At 55.6% G+C, this 22,366-nt stretch overlaps 2 protein-coding genes across 3 annotated transcripts in view; one reads left to right on the top strand and one right to left on the bottom strand.

Annotated features, from left to right (window-relative positions):
* The first annotated feature begins 305 nt into the window (after positions 1–305).
* On the top strand, positions 306–2,898 carry TPBGL (trophoblast glycoprotein like). The gene has a single exon (XM_075548669.1). The coding sequence runs from the start codon at positions 306–308 to the stop codon at positions 1,473–1,475; it is 1,170 nt and encodes a 389-aa protein (XP_075404784.1). The 3' UTR covers positions 1,476–2,898.
* A 12,751-nt stretch (positions 2,899–15,649) lies between these two features.
* The window catches only part of ARRB1 (arrestin beta 1), an 89,058-nt gene continuing 82,341 nt past the window's right edge, over positions 15,650–22,366 (bottom strand). For both annotated transcript variants that reach the window (XM_075546283.1, XM_075546284.1), the window contains one exon: positions 15,650–21,331. In XM_075546283.1, coding sequence (XP_075402398.1) covers positions 21,220–21,331 — 112 coding nt within the window. In that variant the 3' untranslated portion in view covers positions 15,650–21,219. The remainder of the gene's footprint in view (positions 21,332–22,366) is intronic.

The raw sequence follows: 22,366 nt of genomic DNA on the forward strand, positions 1-22,366 counted from the left end.
CGGCTCCGAGCCCGGAACGGTCGCGGAAGTCGGAGGCCGGGCGCTCAGGGCGAGCAGGGCACTGAGGGCGGGGGATCCCGCTCCCCGCCCGATCGCTCGCGCTCCAGCCCCGCACCCCACCCCACCCCACCCCACCCCCCCCAGCCAGAACACCGAACGCTCCTCGGACTTTGGAGTCGCGCGGACGGACCGCGGAGACTGCCAGCCTCTGCGCTTCCAGGGCTCGTCCCACTCGTCCCCGCGCGAGGTTTCCCCACTCACGGGTGAGCGCGGCGGCCCGGGCGCTGAATGCGGGAGCGGCGGCGATGGCCCCGCGCGCGGGACAGGCGGGGGCCGGGGGCCCGCTGCTGCCGGGGTTGCTGCTGGTGGCAGCGGCGCTGAGCCCTCGCGCCGCGCCCTGTCCCTTCCAGTGCTACTGTTTCGCCGGCCCCAAGCTGCTCCTCCGCTGCGCGTCGGGCGCCGAGCTCCGGCAGCCGCCGCGGGACGTGCCGCCCGACGCGCGCAACCTCACCATCGTGGGCGCCAACCTGACCGTGCTGCGCGCTGCCGCCTTCGCCGGCGGGGACGCGGCCGGGGACGAGGAGGGGGCGGGCGTGCGCCTGCCGCTGCTGGCCGCGCTGCGCCTCACGCAAAACAACATCGAGGTGGTGGAGGACGGCGCCTTCGACGGACTGCCCAGCCTGGCGGCGCTCGACCTGAGCCAGAACCCGCTGCGCGCCCTGGGCGGCGCCGCCTTCCGCGGGCTGCCCGCGCTGCGCTCGCTGCAGCTCAACCACGCGCTGCTTCAGCGCGGCCCCGCGCTGCTGGACGCGCTGGACGCCGCGCTGGCCCAGCTGGCCGGCCTGCGCTTCCTGGGCCTGGCGGGCAACGCGCTCGGCCACCTGCCGCCCGCCGCGCTGCGCCTGCCGCGCCTCGAGCAGCTGGACGCGCGCCGGAACGCGCTCACCGTCTTGGGCGCAGACGAGCTTCGTGCGCTGGAGCGCGATGGCGACCTCGCGGGGCCTCGCCTGCTGCTGGCCAACAACCCTCTGCGCTGCGGCTGCACCGCGCGCCCTCTGCTGACCTGGCTGCGCAACGCCACGGAGCGCATCCCGGACGCGCGGCGCCTCCGCTGCGCCGCCCCGAGGCCGCTGCTCAATCGCTCCTTCCTGGACCTGGAGGAGGCGGAGCTGCGGTGCGCTGCCGAGGGCAACGCCGACGGCCGCGGGGACAACGCGGAACTGGCCGGCCCCGAGCTGGAGGCCTCCTACGTCTTCTTCGGGCTAGTGCTGGCGCTTATCGGCCTCATCTTCCTCATGGTGCTCTACCTGAACCGCCGCGGCATCCAGCGCTGGATGCGCAACCTGCGCGAGGCCTGCAGGGACCAGATGGAGGGCTACCACTACCGCTACGAACAGGACGCAGACCCTCGCCGCGCTCCTGCCCCAGCAGCCCCCGCCAGCTCCCGAGCCACCTCCCCGGGCTCAGGCCTCTGAACCTTGCCTGGTGGGCAGCGGGGACTGCTCGTGCCGGCGATTGCCCCTTTTGGGGCACTGTGGCCTGCCCCTGCCGCATCTGAAGTGGTTGGTATGAAATGTCGTGGCCCAGGGGCTCTGAGACCAGCCTTGGACCGACCTTAGAACTTCGGATCATGGCGTTGCCCCACCCAGAGACTCCAAGCCGCACCCCTGTCTTCCTACACCCCCCACCCCCCAGAGCTTCTACCATCATAGACCCTGAGACGCCTCTGTGGATTCCAGAGACCTGACCCTTCCATACAAGCTCTTAACACATCCCGCCTGGACCACCGAGAGTCCCCTCACCCTCTTAGACTCACTCACAGGCTCTGCCCTTCAAATGGGAAGCTCTGAACCCGCCTCCACGCTGAGCCCGGGGCTGCTCCAACTGGAAATATCGAGCCCCGACTGCTGCTCTCCTCGGGAGCTCGCGCTCCCCTTCCAGGGCTCAGGGGTCCTGGGTGGCATCGTGCTCTGGGTGGCATTGTTTTATTTTGTCTTTTTCAGCCAGAGCACCCCCGTGAAAAGGAGTCTGTGAGCATTGTAGCCCAGTTCCAGAGCTCTGAGCCCTCCACTCTGCATGGACATCCACATCCCCGGGCTCAGAGGGGGCCCACCCCCAGTCTGAAGATGTGTTTCATACCTCCTGTCTCCCACCACCCCAGCTCTGGGCTTGGGGCACAGCTCCCAGTTGAGACCGGCACACCCCATTCTAGCGATAGGCTAGCACCAACCCTTGCCATTCCCCACTGGGGCCCTCAACACTCTGCCTGTCCCCAGCGTCATCCACCTGCCTGAGACTTAGGGTCTCCATCCCCCTCACCCCATCACTTATTCTCAGTGCCAGCCACCCCGCCACACACTGGGCCATGGCCAGAGAAGCATCCCTCCTCTGGGATATGCCCATTCCCCTCCTTCTCAGGATGAGCTCACTAGTTCTTCAGGGTGGGTGCCTAACACTCCTACCACCTACTGGCAGATTAGGGGGAGGGAGAGAGTCCTAGGGGTACAGCAGGAATGGTCAGACCTCAGTCCCAGGGTGCCTCATCCACCCATGCCTCAGGAGTTGGGGGTGGCTGCGGGATAGGGAGCTGCTGCCTCTTGATTTCTCCATCTCTTGGGGTGCCTTTCCCACCCCATCCCCACACACACACCCTATGCTTTCTGGAAGAGAATGGAGTCTCATCTCCTGACTCAGGCACAAGTGCTCCTGTCCAGGGTCAGAGCTCTGCCTTCTGCATGATCCCAAAGCACAATTGGTAAGTAGGGAGAGGACTGCCTCTCCCTGACTTCCCACCCCTAGGTCAAGCAGAATGGCTGACCTGTGCAGCGTCTGCGCACAGGAAGCCCCCACCCCCGATACTGCCCTGCGGCCTGTCTTCCCTTCCCCACACCCCTCAAAGCTGGGTCTCCCTTGGGCGATTTTCTATAAAGTCTGCAATAACCTCCAGCACTTGTGCTTCTCCGAGGTGCCGCATCATTCCTGCCACCCTGGGGCCATTGATTGACGGGCTGGGATCTGGTGGGAGGGAGGGTTCATCGATCCACTCAGAGGTGGGGCGGGGACCCTGGTTGTCCTCTCAGGAAGCACGTGGGCCCTGACTGCATAGTAGGGTTGTGGTTTGACACAGGGAGGGACTTCGCACTGGGTTGGCATGGTTCTCCAAAGTCATTCTGCGTCTTGTTTCCTGAGATGGGGCTATCCGCAGCAGGATGGCATCTTAACCTTCCTGTCCTGTGTATGTGTATGTGAGGGGTGAGGGAGGGGCAGAGGGGGGTGGGGAGTAGTTAGACTAACAAACACTAGACAAAGCTATGGTGGGGGGGGGGCTTTAGCCACTGGGAATCATGCAATTAATTCCCCCTGCAGGCAAAAGCAGGGCTCATTTGCTGCTTTGGGATTGTCCCTCTGATGAATGACCTGATACTCCCTCGTGTCCTGTGGAGTCCTTACTACCCTGGCTGGGGAAGCAGAGAGAAGCGGCTGCCTAGATCAAATGAGCCCTGCACAGATGCAGAAGGAAGAGACCGGTGGGTTCCAGGCCAGGGGAGCCTGGCTAAGGGGCTTATTTATTGCTTTAAAGTCCCAGGCAGGATGACTTCACATTCCAAATCACAAGGACCATAAAACAGAAGTATAGCATTCATTATCTGAGAATGTGTGCCTTCTAGAAGTCTGCTCTCAGGTAACCCAATGGTCTATGGTTCAAACCCACCAGCCACTGGGTGGGAGAAAGAGGAGGCTGTCTGCTCCCAGTAAAGACTAACAGCTGCAGAAACCCCAATGTAGGGTCGCTACGCATCGGAATTGGCTGGATGGTAATGGATGGGACCTCAGAAGCCATGTTGGCCATCTCCTCCGCCGCCGCCTCAACACACAGCTCCTACTTCATTGACAGAGCATTCGGCGCCCCCTACAGGTCCAGCCTTGCCTTGGGGGCAGGAGCGGGTCCATGACCCCCAGGACAGACCTTCACAGTAAAGGGGGACAACGCTGGGGCTGGCTGATCTCCCAGCAAACCATGCCATTCTCCCAGCCATCCCTAAGGGGAAGGAGCTAGCACCCCTGTCCGAGGCTGTCACAGGCAAGCTGGGTGCCCAGTTCAGACTGACCATCCAGTCTTTTGGACTCCTGCTGGGCCTCTCCTACCTTCCACCCGGTTCCACCTGGCTCAGGGTAGGGTAGACGCGTCTCAGGAGAGGACAACATGGCTTGACTTGAAAGGAAGTGTCACCGTGTTCACAGGCTCCTAGAAGCCCTGCAGTCTGACCCGCTTCTGTCCGTGTGTAGTGTTTTCATGTCTGTCACACCCCTCCCAGTCACACGCCTTTTATCTTCCTTTCCTCTCTTCAGGGTAAGTGCCCCCCATCCCCAGCCTTTGCCCCTGCAGCCCCCAGGCCTCTGCCCACCCTAGACTTCCAGCACTAGCTCCAGCATGTCTGAGAGGGTTTCCAAAAGCTCATAGAAAAATTCCATGATCTTATTCCACACCTCTCTTTTTTAAGTTATATGCCCCGCCCCCCATAGTTTGATCGAGATAAAATTCATGTGCCATACGTACCCTTCCGTCATTCAGCCGTATCTGCAGAGTTGTATGCAATCCCCACAGTCAGCTCCAGCCCCCCTCCCTCCTCTACAATGCACCATTTGCTCCCCGGTTCCCTTCAAACTCCTCATCCCCCGCCACCTGTATCCATAAGCCATTGCATCAATTGTCACTACACACACACACACACACACACACACACACACACACACACACCATTCTGTGCTTTATCTACTGGGGGAAACATACCAATGACCAAAAAAAAAAAATTCCATTTCTCCACAAACTGAAAAAGCCCCTCATATCACAGGGCGAGGCTGGCCATCCAGTGGGGCCTTAGCCCTTTGCTGGTCTGGTCTGTGGGCACGGCTCAGGTTAGTGGCAGTGTCTCTATGACTCCAGTGGCCAGCACAAGGCTGGCACAAAGAAGATGGGTGGCAGGGAGGAACGACCAGGCTCTGCAGGTAAGCAGCACCCCTACCTAGCCTACCCCGCCTCCGCATGTCCCTGACTCACAGGAGCAGTTCTAGCCTGTCCTTTGGGGTCGCTGTGAATGGACATGGACTCCATCTCAGGGAGTCTGGGACTTCTGCAGAGGGCAGAGGTCTCTGTTGCCCCTCATGGATGAAGGCAGAAGTGGAGAACACAGACCCGTCTGACATCATGCTACCATCATGTCTCTACCAATCCTTAGATTTACAAGACATTAAACTGATCCCTCGAACCTTTCCTAGAACTGATCCTCGAGTTTCCCAGCAAACTCCTACTCATCCTTCAAAACCCAGTTCAAATGCACCTTCATCTACGAAGTCTACCAAGACCAGGTCAGGGCCTCACAGTCCTGAGGTTTCCTTTTTCTGGGCATCGGCTAAAGGGGTTATTGACCCTTCCATGAGTGGCAGAGTTATGTTCAGTATAGGCTGATTGAATGGCTGGATCTGCAGAGCAGGTGAGGCTAAGGGGCCCCTGGAACCCGTGGATAGTCCCGCAAGGCCAAAGGCCACTGGCAAGCTGTGAGACAGCAGCCAAGAGGGGCATTGAATGGGCATCTGTGAGTGGCACCAAGGTTAAACACCAAGTGGCATACAGTAGGCACTCAATTAGTTGATTGTTGACAACTATTGATGTAATGCTTAGAAGAGAAGCTCACATAGAAAAACCTCAAAGCATTTTGCTGACAATGAGCCCACAACTAATAGCATGTTGTATTTGCCAAGACCTATTTTGGACTTTGGCTGTATTACTAGAGGGAATGTCTTTGGAACTGGGGAGGTGAGCTTTTGTTAAGAGAGATCAGCATTTTTCCGTGGAGGGATTTCCAGCCAATGGACATGACCAAGCAAGCACCTGCCTCTGTAGCCCCTGTCCAAGGCTGTGACCTTGGGAAAATTGTTGCCCCTATCTGGCTTCACGTTCCTCTTCTGTTCTGGATGAGGGCTGGGCTAGTGACCTCCAGGGGCACCGCCTGCTCTGACTAAAGTCCATCGGCTTCTTTACAAAGTCTCTGCCTGGCAGACTCGAGCCCCTAATTTATGGGCCTGGCCTTTCCCAGACTGGGAGACGTGATGGGGGTGGGGTAATAATATTCCTGTGGCATGCATTGAGCTCCTCTACCACTCACTGCTCCCTCACACCCTCCACGCTCTGTTCTCAGAGCTACTTTAGGGTAACAAGTCAGGGGCTGGCCACCCCTCTGGAGACCACCTCAGCCAGCCCTTCACTGAACTGCTCCCAGAGCCCGGGAAGGTGGCCAGGCTGTCCATGCTGCTAATGTGCCTCCACTCCTTGGGCACTGCCTCTTGCAGCCAGAGCCAAGCCTGAAGAAGCCCAGCTTTACCCTGGAGTTGAACAAGAGAAAGTGAACAATGTCATGAGTGGGGCCCCCAGACAGAGGGCTCTTCCAGCAGGGCTCCGGACTCCTACTCTGCCCTACATTCCTTCTCCTGGGAAGGGGCTTCCACACTCGGAGAGGAGCCCCTCGACTCTGAGATCCACAGAATAACATCTATTCTTCCTCTTCCAAACTGTTGCTAGACTGGAGAGACGTGGTGAACTAGCTCCTACTCCTGTCCTTGCTGTCACTAGGACCATGGGAGTCACAGAGGACCGAGAGACCCCTAACTATGGCCACTTGTCATCCCAACAAGGGCACCTTGAACACCTACACGGGAACAAGGGCTAACTGGGGCTGTACCAGGCTAGGAGGCCCTAGATGCCACACAGTCAAGCCAGCGAGGTAGACACATTCGAGCAGGACAAGGAAACACTAGACTGCTACACTAACTAGTCCACTGGCACCCAAGAGCTCAGGCACTCCCCTTTCCTGAACTGCCTCCTCTGGATAAACTATCTATTGAGTCCTGTACTCCAACTAGGAACTCTGAAGGCAGAGTCAGTTACAAGGTGAGCTGCTCACCTCAAAGTCAGCAGTTCAAAACCACCAGCCACCACAGGGGAGAAAGACAAGACTTTCTACTCCTTGGATACAGCCTTTGAAACCCACAGGGCTGTTCTACCCTGTCCTGTAGGGTCACTGAGTCCGTATTGACTTAGTGGCTGTGGGCTTGGTTTGGTTTTGAACCTCCAGCCACATCAGAATGCTCACTGACACTCACTGTGCCCCAGCCAGTCCACACTCCGGAGCCCTTGCTCACACATTACCCTCTGCCTGGAGGATCCCCCCCACACACACACACACACAGACAGAGTCTTCCCAACAGCGTAAGGCTTGTCTGCAATTCCCAGACTTCCCCCTCTTCCTCCACTGCTAACCGCCCCAGACCTGCATTTGCATATTTTGTTTTCTTACCCATTGCCCACTCTTGACCAGAAGTGCCCTGCAGGACAGAGGCTGGGTCAGGTTCATGGTTCAGTCTCCAGGCCTGGTGCACAGAGACTGAGCACCCCCTCTGCCCTGCTCCCACGGAGGTACCAAAGGCCGCCGGGTAGGAGGCGTCCACCAGGACTCTGGCCTCCTGGGGCTGCACAGCAGATGTCCTGTCCTCTGGCTCCCACCGCCTCCCACTTCATCAGACTGAGACTACAGCCCCAGGCCACGCCTGATGCCCTGCCCTTGTGACTGTTCTGGAAAGTGAATACAAAGAAAATGCTGTTTCGAAAACTGGATCAAAGGAAACCATTGAAGGAGCCCTGGTGCTTATGCATTAGGCCGTAATCCATAAAGATGGCAGTTCAAACTCGCCAGCTGCTCCAAGGGAGGCAAGACGGGGCTTTCTACTCCCGTACACAGTTACAGGTTCAGAAACTCAAAGGAGACCGTTCAAATCTAACCTATTTCGTGGCTGAGTCTGCACTGACCCAGTGGCAATAAGTTGTTTTGTTTGTTTATTTGTTTGTTTGTGGCACAGAAGTTAAGGGCTCCCAGGGATTCAAACCCAGCCACTGCTCTGTGGGAGAAAGATGTGGCAGTCTGCTTCTGTAAGGAGTTTAAAACTCTACGCCCACAGCCATTCAATTGCTTCCTATTCGTGGTGATTCCGTGTGATGGAGCAGAGTAGGACCGCTGCCTGAGGTTTCTGAGGCTGGAGCTCTTTGCGGGAGCAGACAGCATTGTCTCTCTCCCGGTGGGTGGGTGTGGGGGGGGACTGGTGGGTTTGAACTGCAACATCTTGGATCATGGGCTGCCATGGAAGCAACTCTGCCACCAGGGCTCCTCTGTAAGGATTTGTACTCCATCAAGTAGATTCTGACTCACAGCAACCTTAGAGGACTGGGCAGACTGCCCTTGTGGGTTTATGTGACTGCCGCTCTTCAGACTCACTGCCACGGAGTCAACTCCCACTCATAGCAACCCTATAGGGCAGGGTTGACTGTCCCTGTGAGTTTCCAAGACTGTAACTCTTTACACGTATAGAAAACCTTATTTTTCTCCTGAGGAGTGGCTGGTGGTTTCGAACGCTTGACCTTGTGGTTAGCAGCCCCACATGGAAATCGTATGGAACGGTCTGATCGGGTTTCAATGAGTTGGATTCAACACGACAGCAATGAGTGGATCAAGTGTAGTTTTATACTCTAGACGTTGGCTGTCTGGCCCTCTGTTTGAAATAGAAGAATCCCTGGTGGCGTCCCTGATAAAGCATCAGGCTGCTAGGCGCATGCTCAGCAGTTTGAAAGCTCCCAGCAGCTGTGCTTGGAGGCTTGGAAGCGTGGGCGGTGGGGGGAGGAGGGGAGGTGAGTGCGAGGCTTTCTGCTTCCTTAAAGGCAAGGATGGAGAGATTTCATCTTACCTAGTTTGGACATATTGTCAGGACACACCAGACCTTGCAGAAGGGCATCGTGCGTGGCAAAGTGGAGGGGCAGCGAAAAAACCAAGAAGGCCCTTGATGAGATGGCCCGACACGGTGGCATGGGAACAATGGTGAGGGTGTGCAGGACCCGGCAGCGTTTTGTTCACAGGGCCGATATGGGTCTGAGCCGACTAACTGGTACCTAACCAAGACTCACAGCCTCAGAAACCCACAAGGACAGTTCGACTCTGTCCTGCAGGGTGGCTGGGAGTCAAATTGGACCCAATGGCAGTGAGTTTGGTTTTTAGAATTTATTTGAAATATGCATCGAGGGATCTGTCCCTGACAACCCCTGCCCCTGGTCCTGCCTCTCACCCACCTTAGTTTCTGCGGGGCGGGGCGCGGGGCGCGGGAGAGTGTCTGCGGGCCAATGGAGCAAAGCCGGTTCCACCTTTCTTGTGCGTGTCTGCGCCACCTGCTGACGACCATGGGGAAGTCCTTCTTTCTTTCCTTCTGTCAACAAATCAACAGTGCTGTTGGCTTTTTAAAGTTAAGTATTGGACTGCTCACCCTGGGGTTGGGATTCAGACCCGCCAGCAGATCCGTGGGAGGAGGAAGAAGAGACTGTCTGCCCCTGGAAAGATCTACAGCCTTGGAAGTCCCAGAGAGGATCGCTTTAAGTCAGACTGGTTGGCAGTGGGTTTGTCAAGCAGGGAGCCCTGGTATGTAAACAGTTCAAAGTTTGGCTACTAACCAAAAGGTAGGCAGTTCAAACCCACCCAGGGGTCCTGCTGCAAGCAAGGATCGGACCTGTTTTCCGCCCCCCAGGACGCCATGTAAATAGACCCGTACCCACTGGTCCTTTTGAGTCTAGCGTCTTCGGTGCATTATCGCGTGTGTCTGTCGTTCATTCATTTTTACTGTCGAGTAGCATTCCACGGTGGCTGTTTCTTCTCCATTCACCAGCTGAAGAGTAATGGGTTGCTTTTGATGTTTGACGGTTATGAATAGAGCCGCAGGGGTTTCGTGGGAATGTAGCGTTTCATTTCTGCGGGGAGCGGAATCTCTTAAGTCCTGTGCATAAGCGGGTTTAAATCAGTAACAAACTACCAGTGCCCCTCGGTGCCGGTCCATCTTGCACCCCCTCCGGCTGTGGATGGTGTGTGCGTGCGCGTGCGTGCGCGTACGTGCACGCGGTTCTTCCACAGCCGTCTGTTGCAAAGACAACAATTGATTTTTACCTTTGCTGAAAATGTTTCCAAGCCTGGGCTGAAAATCAACGTGCAGATCTCTTTCTGGCGTCCCCCTCCCAGTCCGTGGAGGCGAGCATTTCTGTCTTTTCACCACTGCTGCTGTAGCTTGATAGTAAGTCTTCAGATCCGGGAGTGGGGTGGGGGGGGGGGGGAGATGACCTCTAATACCTTCTTCTTTTAACCTTTTGTTCTGAGTTAGCTGCGGGTGATCAGGCAGAACATCAGCTTTCCATACAACAATCACACACAGGTGCTTTGCCTCACTGATTGCAGTCTCCACCATCGCCTGTCCTACTTCCTCCCTGTGTTTCCTGCTTTCCAACGTCTTCCTTTACCTTCCCACCCAGATGTGAACATCAGCTTGCGGTTTACACAGCAATGATGCTGTAGAGATCTTGATCCATTCCGGGTTGCACTGGATCTATAACCAGTTAGAGGAGAATTAGCAACTTAACATCAAACCTTCTGATCCATGAGCACAGTGTATCTCTGAGGTTAACACTGCCACACAGAAGCCTGAGAAGCCAACAGGCGCCTTGGCCGTCTCCCACGGAGCTCTGTGTTAGAGTGTTCAGAGGAATTTCATCAATTTCACATCCATAACCACATCCACTAGTGGTCCAAGTTGTTCTTTCAGCAGTCATACATATTTTAAAGAACTTACCAGGGGTAAATATAATGTTTTATGTTTATGTAGATATTTATTATGTCTACCACTCTCAATTTTTAATACCCAGATTTCTGCTCAGCGTAATTTCCCTTCAGCCTGAATAACCTCCCTTCGCAGTTCCGTCATTGAGAGCAGGTCTTCTGCTGACAAGTTCACTTGGTCGTTCCTTTCCGATAGCCCGATGCTCTTCAGTTTGCCTTCCTTCTTGAAGGCCATTCTCACTGGTTTTAGAATTCAGGGTGGACTATTCTTTCCTCTGAGAACTTTAAGGATGCTGCTCCCCACCCCGCCCCCTTCAGGTCTTCATAGTTCCTGGTGAGAAATCTGCTTTCGAATCATCGTTCTTTATCTGCAGTGTCACTTTCTGCAGTTGCTTTTGAGGTTTCTAAATGTTTATCTTTGGCTTCTAGCTGCTTTTAGAATAATTACATATGCTTTGATTGAGGCTTTTATTTTGCTTTTAGTTTATCCTGCTTGGGGGTGGGGGTGGAGGTCTGATGAAGTTTTTGAAAACCATTACACGTGTATCTTTCACCAAATTTAGGAAGGAAGTATGGAGCTGGGACTTCTTCATTTCTTCCTCCCCGCCCTCCCACCATCCCCACCCCCACCCCACCCATCTGTTTCTTCTCTCTTCTGGGAGTCCAGTGACATGATACTGTCCTGTGGGTTAATTATTTTAATGTTTCCCCACCTCTTTTTCAGATTAAATCACTTTTATTGATCTAGCTTCAGTGCCCTGGTGGTCTAATGGGTTATGAACAGGGCTACTAGCCACAGTTGGCAGTTTGAATCCACTGGCTGCTCTTCAGGAGCAAGATGAGGCTTCCTGTCCCCAGAAAGACTGACAGGCTGGAAAGCCACAGGGGAAGTTCCACCCTGCCCAGAGGGCCGCAGGGGTAGTTCCACCCTGTCCAGTAGGGTTGCTTGCAGTCAGAACCGCGTGGATGGCATTGTCCTGGGAGCTTGGGTCTTCACTGGGATTCTGTTATTGAGCCTCTCCAGTGAATTTTTAATTTCAGATGTTATATTTTTCAGTTTAATTTTTATAAACCACTTAGAGAATTTATTTTTTAATCATTTTATTGGGAGCTTGTATGCTTATCACAACCCATCCATCCATCCATTGTATCAAGAATATTTGTACATTGGTTGCCATCATCATTCTCAACTTTTGTTTTCTACTTAAGCCCTTGGTATCAGCTCCTCATGTTTTCCTCTCCCTTCCAGCTCCTCCCTCCCTCATGAACCTTTGATAATTTATAAATTATTATTTTGTCATATATTACACTTTCCGACATCTCCCTTCACCCACTTTCTGTTGTCCATCCCCCCAGGGAGAGGGTTATATGTAGATCCTTGTCATCGGTTCCCCTCTCTACCCCACCTATCCTCCACCCTCCCTGTATCATCACTCTCACCACTGGTCCTACTAGGGATCATCCATCCTGGATTCCCTGTGTTTCTAGTTCCTGTCTGTACCAGTGTACATCCTCTGGTCTAGCTGGATTTGTAAGGTAGAATTGCCATCATGATAGTGTGGGTGGGGGTGGGGGGCAGGAAACATTAAAGAACTAGAGGAAAGTTGTTTCATCGTTGCCACACTGCACCCTGACTGGCTCTTCTCCTCCCTGCCACCTTTCTATAAGGGGATGTCCAGTTGCCCACAGATGAGCTTTGGGTCCCCAATCGGCACTCCCCCTCATTCACCAGTTTTAATTTTTGTCTTTCATTCTTTTAAATAATTTTTGTATCTGAGTTGAACATCTCTATCGTCCCATGCACTCCAGGTTCCACTAGATATCCCACAGTGTTTTCAGTTCTATGTGGTCCCAGGAGTTGTCGTCTGCTGGTTACATTTTCCCGTGAGAAGGAGCCTGGTGCTTCTGAGTCTTTGTGTGTTGGGACTCTTGGGTCTGCTTAGCTTACCAGACGTGGTGAGTGTGGTGGTGGGCAGCATCTAGGCCATGATGTAATCCCCTACAGAATGCTGGTTCCGCCGGGTGCTTGCTGTTTCTGAAGGCAACCAATAAATTCAGGTTTAACCCCGACATGCGCTGTACTCGGATTTCATCTTCTGTGGGCAAAGGTTCTAATGGCCGGACAGTGCCACTGGAGAGAAGGTGGGGTGGGGGAGAGACAAAGAAATTCGCTCTCGTGTAGATTGCTTCTCCAAGGTTTGATGTGTTTTGCAGTCACTGCGTGGTTTTTGTTGGGCGTTTTGGGTATTTTTGTCTAGCGTCTTTAGGTGTAATCGCTGGGAGAGATCAGCTATAGTTCCAATCTGATGAGTTTCATTTTCAAATTGAGAAGATTAAGAGGAGGCTAATCGATGGTCAATTCATTCCCATGTCCCTTCTCTGCCCTTTTCCTGCTCTGAATTGCATGGGATGCAACTGCTCTGAGAGAGAGAGAGAGAGAGAGAGAGAGAGAGAGAGAGAGAGAGAGAGAGAAAGAGAGAGAGAGAGAGGAGGCTGTCCTCTCCTGTAAAGATGTACAGTCTCACAAATAAGCCCACATGGAAGAAGCACACAGCCTCTGTGATCACAGGTGTCGATGGGAGCAGGGATCAGAAGATCTCAAACAAACAATTATATCCATGTGAAAGAGGGGGTTGGAGTGGAGACCCAAAGCCCATCTGTAGACAATTGGACATCCCCACTACAGACGGGTTACAAGGAAGAGAAATTCACCCAGGGTGCAGTGTAGTATCAATGAAACACACATCATTCCTGTAGTTCCTGAATGCTTCCTCCCCGCACCCAATACCATGGCCCAGTTCTACCTTACAAATCCCGCTAGATTGGAGTACACACATTGGTACAGATAAGAGCTCTCAACACGTGGAATTCAGGACAGATAAACTCCTCAGGAACAGTAGTGGGAGTAGCGATATCATGAAGGTAGGGGTATGGTAGGGGTGGGAGTCAAGGGGGAGAAAGGGGGAGCCCACCACAAGGTTGGATACATAGCCCACCCCCGGGGGGACAAATAACAGAAAGGTGGGTGAAGGGAGGCAATGGACAGTATAAGACACAAAATGACAATACATAATTGATCAAGGATTCACAAGGGGGGAGGGAGGAGTAAAAAGAGCAGCCAATGGCCCACCAGGCCCTGAGGATGATGACCCCAATTAGAGCAGCCAGTCCACAGAGAGCACCACATGGCCAGCCCCACTATGAGACATGAAGCCCCTCACTGACCCATGGCCCTGCAGGGGACAGCACCAGAGACAGTGTGGGAATTGCGCCCAACCTGATCCCACCACACCGAGGCAAAGCACTGGGGGCGTGCAGCAGAACAGCAAGGGAATGGAGCGGCAAGGTCCCCAGGGAATGCTGAAAGTGGACTTTGGGGCCAGGGCGTGGTGCCCCAACAGACTGGACTGGAAAACACTCCTAAGGGCCAACAAACGGTCCTTGAACTAAAAAAAAAAAGAGCAGCCGAGACCAAGGGTTCAAGAAAGAAAGAAAACGTTTTGGAAATGTTGACGGCAACATACGTACAAAATGTGCTTCATGCTTTGTACCATTGAATGATGGACTGTTACAAGATTTGTAAGAGCCCCCCCCCCAGTAAGATGATTAATTTTTTAAAAAGCATATCGTCTCACAAGCCCTGTGGGGGTCAGCAGGAGTCAGAGCGGGTGGATGGCAGCGAGCCTGCGGGCAGAGTGGCGCTGCTTGTAGGGTTTCCTCGGCTGTAACCTTTGGTGGTGGTGGTGGGTGTTGGCTCTTTCTCTGATGGAGCCCCTGGGTGGGTTTGAACAGCCAGTCTTTCCATCCGCACCCAGGCTCTAGTCTAAACCATTGGGCTCCCTTGGGGCCTTAGTGCAAGGTGCTGACCACTGTACAGTGCAGGCTACTGTACATTCCCCAAGGTCCTTTGAAAAACCTAAATTGTCATCCGGTTGTCTGAGTGTGAGGCCGTGTGACGTTGGACGGCGGGAAGAGGAGCAGCTGAGTACACCCCAAGATGGACTGTAATTCTCCTGGGGGTCCTCTGATTTTCTTGGACCACCCCCCGACCCCCCCCCCCACTCTGTGTTCCCGCTGGGTGGACCTGGTTCCCCTTCCCTCCTCGGACGGCAGTGTTTGTGGCTGCACGTTCTCCTTGGGTCACATCTCATCTGTTCTTTCGTCCTTCAAACCCGTTGCTAGCCAAGCACCCAGATTAAATTCCTGCTGTGGAGAGACTGGCCTGGGTCCCGCTTATCTGGACTCTGATACAGTCGAAGTGCAGGTGCAGCAGCCTGGAAGCCCCGACTCTTCCTGCCCTGGCTGGCAAGGAGTCAGAAGCAACACATGCCCTCTGGTCAACCAGAAGGGCTATGCTTGGATCCAAGTTGGACATTATTGTACAGACTTATTTATATACATAGCCCATTTCCTTTGACATTCATGTTAGATGTGTGGGTGACTTCCTTTTGGGTGAACACAGCACATTCTTGTATTAGAACTTCAATCTTTCTCACCTGTGTTCTTGTCCTTACAGTGAGACCCTTTGCATGAGTCAGGAGGCAAGTGTGGGAACATCTGGTTGGTTTTAGGGACCCCCAACAGAGCAGAAGAGAACTGAGCAAGAACCAGAGCTAGGGCCTGAGTGGGAACTCCAGTGAGCGTGGTTGTTGGTGCTGAAACTAGGTATGATGGCTTCGCCCCAGGAGCCAACCAAAGTGCTGTCTGAGAGGTGCCGGGCCTGTGGCAAGCTCCCTGGGCTTGTGTGGCTGATGAGTGGAAGGAGGGGGCAAGGATAGGTGTTCTCCGCTGTCTTCAGAAAGGGGTGCCAGAGCCAGCTTGCAGTCGGGACCCCAGAGAAGGGAAGAAGACACCTGACTCGGTCACGGGCCCCATTCACCAAGTCAAGGCCGCGGGGGCAACATCTCCTGCCTGGGTTTATGAGACAGAAATCAAAGCACCACCAGCAGTCTCTGTCACAAAAGACCTTTAATGGCCTCCTAGTTACGGTTCTTTTGTTCCTTTATCCTGTTAGAACGAAGTAAATGGTAATAACTTATTTGACATAATAAAGAATGCCACAGGTACAACAGAGAAACCCGGCAGGTGGTCCAGGTATGAAGATGTCACAAAATCATCATTTTAAGAGAAGGGGTCCAGGCCTGGTGCAGGGGATCCTTGGTTGGCCAGACACCTGACCCCCCACCCCCAGCCCGCCCCAGGCCCAGCATATACACACAGTCACTGTGCTAGGTAGCTCTCCGCTCCCATTTGGCAGAAGGGGTGGACTCCATATAGCATCAGTGGCCAGACCTACGCCCTGAGCACAGACAATCCCACAAAGGTAATGCATGCGCTACCCAGCCCTCCTGATCTGCCTTGCAGGCCAGGATAAAGCACCAGGACTGCCCGCACCCATCCCTCTCTTGGCCCTTGAAGTTGTCCCTATGAGTGGCCAGAGCCTGAGACAAATCCCGTTTTACATGTGGAAACACTGAGCAGGCCCGGCCAGGTATCCAGCCTCACCCTCAGACTGATGATAGAACACGGGTTGGCCCTCTTCCTCCCAGGCCATGAGGGCGAGCCTCAACTGTGACCTAGAAAGCTCTAACCACAGGGACCCAGGCAGCACTGTGGCCGAGGGCTAGTCCAGGTGTCACCAAAGTGTCCAGGCCATAGTCAGGTCAAGAGCAGGCGGGCAGGCCCAGAATCTGGAGGGCCTTGGGCGGACTGGGAGGCCAGCGTCTCTTTGGACACACTCTGTTGCCCACCAAGGCGGGAGGAGGATCCCACTAGAATGACTTGAGGGCAACGTGTTGCCTCAAGTACCCCTAGGGGAATCCTGCCCTCAAAGGGCACTTCCCCAGGCTCTCATGCAAGACCCAGGCCCAAGTCCCGGGCGGGCACTCCCTTGCTCAGTGGTTCCTACAGTGATCAGGCCAAGACACCTTCTCACTGAGCACCAGGCCCAAATCAAAGCCAGGCCATGACAGATGTGTGTGTGTGTGCACAGGCAGGTGTGTGCAAGCCAATGCTTGGGCCTGGGTCGGTGGCCCAAGTTCCAAGACAAAGGCTCTTGGTCTCAGAAGGCTGGAGTTATTCCAACAGGAAAACCAAGAGGACCACCTCGGAGCGGAGGCTGTGCTGGCTGGTCTGAGCTCAAACCTCCCAAGGGCGGTCTGATCCCGCCTCGCTCCAAAAGAAAGTAAGAAGGCAAACCCTCAGCAGGCAAGACAGATGAACACGAAGTGCTGGCGCAGAAGTGGGAGCAGGGGGAGGGCCAGAGAGCTGCCCTCGGCCCCCACTCCCACCTTCCACAACCCGGGTGTTAAGAGTTTATAGATCGTGGGTCCTGAGGACCTGTGCTTTGACTTCCCTTTGGGGATGGCGAGAGAAAGCGACGTGACCAGACAGCAGGGTGGTAGAAGGCAGGGCTCTTGCCCCACTGGGAAGCCGTTCAGTGCCAGTCAGAGCAAGAGCAACCAGGGCCGAACTGCCAGCGGAGCCAACGCAGGCTGGAGGGACACAGGCGACGGGGAGGGGGGGTGGTGGTGTGTGTGTGTGTGTGTATGTGTTTGGTCCTCGTTCAGATTAAAAACATCAGAAATGGGCACAGACATTTGTCGAGAGACCCTGTGAGAGCTCGAGATGGGGGTCTAACCACATTCTCCTCGATGGGGTGGACAGGAGGGGTTTCCAGTCCCTGGGAGGAGAGGAGCTGCCTGTCCGAGGACTGCCCAGCCGGTTCTCCTGGGCTGAAATGGCATCCCAGAGTCACCAGGAAGCTTTAGCACCTCCTGCTCCCCGGATTGGGGTGGGGTGAGAGGTTCTCTCTGAAGGGAAGCAGCAGGCTTTTAGAATCCACCTCACTGGGAGTTCTTGGATGGCGCTGTGGTGGGTTCTGTCCTCCCTGCCCCGGGAGCTGGTGCCTCTCTCTAGCCGGATGTCAGATTCAAGGCTTCATGGGCTCAGCCGAGCCAGGGGGGTGGGTGGTGCAGGAGACACCAGGCCTGGCAGGGAGGGTTCAGGACACCTCTCCCATCCATGTCTCCTGAATGCCGGGCCCGCGCCCCATACACATGGTGTTCTGAAGACCCAGTTTCCCTCTCGCTGAGTCAGGGTGGCTGACATCCGCCTAAGTGAGAAAGGGGTGACAAGAGATGCACCGGCTGGTTCGGGGAGGTCACGGCGCCCAGCAAACTTCCTGTGTGACCTTAGGCAATGCTTCCCCCCAACAAAAAAACCCAAAAAACTTGAGGATCAGGCCTGCACAGCATGGGCAACCTTCAGCACAGCACACTGCCCACTGGGGCACCCAATGCCTGGAGTCAGGCCCAGAAGGGGTTACTGTCTCCTTTCAGAGATGGGGACACTGAGTCCAAGGAGCTGAGTGAGCTGCTCGGTGGCAGCCAAGGCCAAGCAAGGACATAGTAGACTCATAGACCAGCCTTCTTCCATTCTGCTGGGTGGGAACCACGGTGGGGGGTGGGGAGGCAACTGTTTCTGTGGATCTCACAAGCCAGGGAGGCCACTGCGGCCTGTCTGGGTTTTGAGGCTTAGGAAGTCCCTGCATTCTAGCAAAATCTGCCAGGGACCAAATGCCTCTCATGGTTGGACTGCTGAGGAACTCTAGCTGGTCCTCGGCCTGGCAGATCCCTACCCAGGAACATACTTGCCCTGCGGGCCCAGACTGGCTGTCTACAAGCCAGGCGCCTGGCCCACGTGGATGTCACAGTACAGAGCCATGAACTGGGCAGCTTAACAGCTAACACTGGGGTGTGGGCTGTGCCTGGGGTCTAGCAGGCCTCCCTCACCCCTTGTCTCCCTCCAAGCTCTCATCTGGAAAGGCGGACTTCAGAATGGGGAAGCATTCAAGTTATGTTGGGGGGTGGAGGGAGTGGTTGCTGAGAACTGACCAGAAAATGAGTAAGATCATCAGGGCCTCCCTCTTCAGGAACAAGCCAAAGGAAATGCCTAGGCCTGTGTTTCTACGAGCTGTGGCCTACAGTTGTGCTGAACGGGGCCGGCCGAAGGGCGGGCGGTCTAGTGATGGGGCAGAACCCACCTGGAAGGGCCGTGTGTTCATTCACATCAAGGCACTGTCTGGATGGGTAGCAGCCATGGCACCAGCACCCAGAGGGCACCTACAACATCTCCCTGCCCACAACACGTTCTCCAGAGCCAGCATGGCACAGAGACATCTGCAAAAGGTGGTTGTGGTGGGTTCAACTGAACTTGACCACTGCCCTGGTGGGGTCTTGGATCCAAAGCGTGAGAGGGCAACTAGAGCCATGGTGCTTCCCTTCTGCTGGAGAAAGTGCACTTCAAAAACACAGGGAAAGGTCCCAAAGGACGAGTGTCCGAGTGAGGTGGCGGGAGCTCAGAAGCCAGCCGGGCAAAATCACGTGTGTGCATGCGTGTGTGTGTTGGGAACTAAGGGAAGAGGTTTGTAGGGAGTGAACACCCCAAATCCTAAGGGGTCTTGTGCTCTCCCCAGAAGTCTTAGAGACTGATACGAGAGCGCACATGGATTCCATGAGGTGGTTTGACAGTTCACCAACTGCAGCTGCCCAGATGAGGGGAAACCTGGCTAGCAAGGTCTATTAGGGGCTCAATGCCTGGGGCTCCTGTACCTAGGACCCCAGGACCAGCGGGGGTTGTGAGGCTGCCCTGAGCTGGCTTGATTCTGACATGGAGTAGGTGTCCCTTGGGTTGAACCTCGATGGGATTTCAGAGGAAAGGCTGGCATGCAAGGCCAGCACGCGGGCTGGGTCATTTCTCCTTGGAGACTGGTGGCATGGCCCATCCAGGAAGGACAGAGAGCCGGTTTGGGTGATACCATTGTACTGTCTTTTCAAGCATGCAGGAGACAGGTGGAAGGGGGCGGGCATTGAGATGGGAGATCTCTGGCCCTGATGAGCAGTGTTTGCCGGGGCCATCCAGCTCAGGATGTCCACTCCACAGGGGCCCCTCCAACCTCCAGCAAACTCAAGTTCTGTCCCTCCTGTAATTTGCTGGGCGGCACAGTTCACACCAGCTGTGACCACAGCTGAAGACCCACGGAGGGTGCTTTCTGGCTTGAGGGAGGGGTCCCATGCAAGGATTCTAGCAACCCCCACAGGAGGCAGACAGACAGACCAGGACCTGGCGCTGGAGAGGCCTCTTGACTGGTCAGAGTCAAGCCTGTTGGTGTTTCCGATGAGGAACAAGACCCAGAGAAGAAAAGGAACTTGCTCAAGGTCACAGTCAGTTTGCATCAAAAGCCAAAGAGATGCCTTTCTAACACCTCCTGCCCCATCACCAGCCTGCCCCAGTACCCCAGAAACGGTCTAGCTCCCAATCGCTACCCAGCAGCCCCTTCCCTTCCCACGAGGCATCTCGGCAGACTTGAGCCCTGCCAGACTGAGGCATGGGTGCCAAGACCCTCTCTCCTCAATCTGGAGCACCATGGGGGAAGCACGAGGACACGGGGGTCCTGGCCCCCCCCTTGGGAACTTCCAGCCTCCATGGTGATGGTGCTTCAGGTCCACAGGGAAGAAAAGCTGAGCTTCCATCTCCCAGGGGCCCCGTATCCATCTCAGATCTGTCCTCCCGCAGGAGGGCTCCTCGTGCCATGTGTTGGCATGGAATTTCTCCACCTCTGTGGGGGACCTAGAGATGGGCTTCCAAAGTTCACATGGACATCTCCTCTCTGCATTCCATTTTCTGTGAACTTGGCGAAGCCCTGCCCCTACCTCCACCACTCTCTTTTTCTCTCTGTCCATGCACATATGGAACAAGGTGGCTAAGATGACATCCTGACAACACAGTCACACTCTGGGGCTCCTTCCCCCAGCCTGCCCTAGACGTCCGCGATGGTTGCTGGTGAGAAAGTCCCACCGGGTAGCTTTTCTCCGTTCCCGGAGCCCATGGGACTTTGCTAATGCCACTGTCAGACCCAGGGGGACACGGAAGCAGGAACGGGGGCTGAGACTGCAGGGTCTTTAGCCGGGTCCAGGCTAGAAAAGGGTCTTGGGAATCTATCCCAGGCAGAACCACACGCCCGGCTCCATCAGAGAACCATTCTGGAAGCAGCGGCCTTCTGTGCTCTTGTAGTTGCCACACTGTGCTGAGCACCTGGGAAGGTGGGCATCCTCCTCGTGTCAGTATCCCTCACGCCCCTCCAACGCCCTCTGCCCTTCATCATCCGCCTCCCCTACCCCCCACCCTTCCCCCTCTTTCAGCGCCTCATCTCAACTCAAATTCCAGGGCCTGGGCTTGCAGGGTGGCCTTTTCGGGGTGTGATAAAGGTGGGGGGCAGTGATATGAGGAGGTAGGGGATGAAGCGGGCACACTGTAGCTCTGGTGGCATGGCGCTGTGGGGCCAGTCCTGAGACCAGAGGTTCACCATGGGGATCTGGAAGACCACTGAGGCCTCTGGTAGAAACTGGAAGAACAAAGGGGGGTGGGGGTGGGGGGACCAGAGCAGGAAGAAGACGAAGAAGTATTCTAGTGCAGATTGGACCCGGAGCTGCCAGCACACAGGGCCTGGCTCCAGCCTATCTATCTATCTATCGTTGAGCTGCGGAGAGCTGGTCCCATCCTCCTCCTCCTCCTTGTCGTCTTTCATGCCTTTCAGCCTCTGCCGGGCGAAGTCCTCAAACACAAAGTCGTCATCGCTGGGGGAAGAGAAGGGAAACGGTGGGGAGGCTGTTTGCAGGGGCAGGGAGGGTTGGTATGTTGGCAGGGGTGGGGGCTGGCCGGGGCCAGCGTGGTTGAGCCCAGCTGACCAGCTCTCAGCCTAGGAGGGAGCCACCCTCTCCCAGGCCTGTGGCCCATAGGGCTGGCCTTGGACAGGAAGGCCTGCGGGGCCTGCACACCAGTGGTGGGAGGAATAGTGGTGTGCTTGAACTGACTTTGAGCTTGAGGGCTGGGAAGGGAAGGGATTCTGGGGAGCTGGGGCTGGCGGCAGAGGGGCGCAGCAGCATGGGTCTGAGCGCATGCATGGCTGAGGGCCAGAGAAGAAGTTGTCCCCACTGAGAGGCCAGCTATCAGCACCTTCACAGCTCCGGCCCAAGCTCCCCAACCCGCCAAGCACTGCCCGTGGGAAGCACTCATTATCCCGGACAAGAAGGAACAGATAGCTAATGGAAGGGTGAACCATGAGGTCCTTTCTCCCAGGAAGGGTGAGCTCCTAGTCTGCCCAGTGGCATCCTGGATGGGAGAGCTATCTGATAGGGATGTTGAGGGGGTGGGGTGGGGTAGGGGAAGGGGTTCCTGGGTGGGGTCTCAGTGCCATAAAACGTCCACTTGGACCCCGCCCCCCCAGACACCCCCAGTCAATCCACCCCATGGAATTCAGCCAACCCCACAGGGCATCGTCACACCTCAGATCTCTCTTGGGGTACTGGGGACTTTGGCACTAGAGGGAGAAACCCACGTGGCCCTGCAGGTGGCTCCTGAAGCCAAGGGTGGAACCTCCACTCGGGCCGCTGTCTCCATGTGGGGGGTCCTTTGGCCACCGGGAAATCTGCGAAGCGTACCCCCAATCTTCCCCCACCCCACAGCCTGAGTCCAGCAGTAGAGGTGGGTGGAGCAGGAGAGTCGGAGCCCAGGGCCTCTAGCCAGCCGGGTGTGGGCTGGGGAGGCGCGGTGGACGGATGGACGTGCAAGGACGAGGAAGGAAGACAGACCCAACCAAGGCAGGAGGAAGA

This window comes from Tenrec ecaudatus, chromosome 4, assembly GCF_050624435.1.
Source record: "Tenrec ecaudatus isolate mTenEca1 chromosome 4, mTenEca1.hap1, whole genome shotgun sequence".
NCBI classification, from domain to species: Eukaryota; Metazoa; Chordata; class Mammalia; order Afrosoricida; family Tenrecidae; genus Tenrec; species Tenrec ecaudatus.

Bases quoted from the DNA above. Each gene is read 5' to 3' on its own strand.
- TPBGL (XM_075548669.1), top strand. From the start codon at position 306: ATGGCCCCGCGCGCGGGACAGGCGGGGGCCGGGGGCCCGCTGCTGCCG.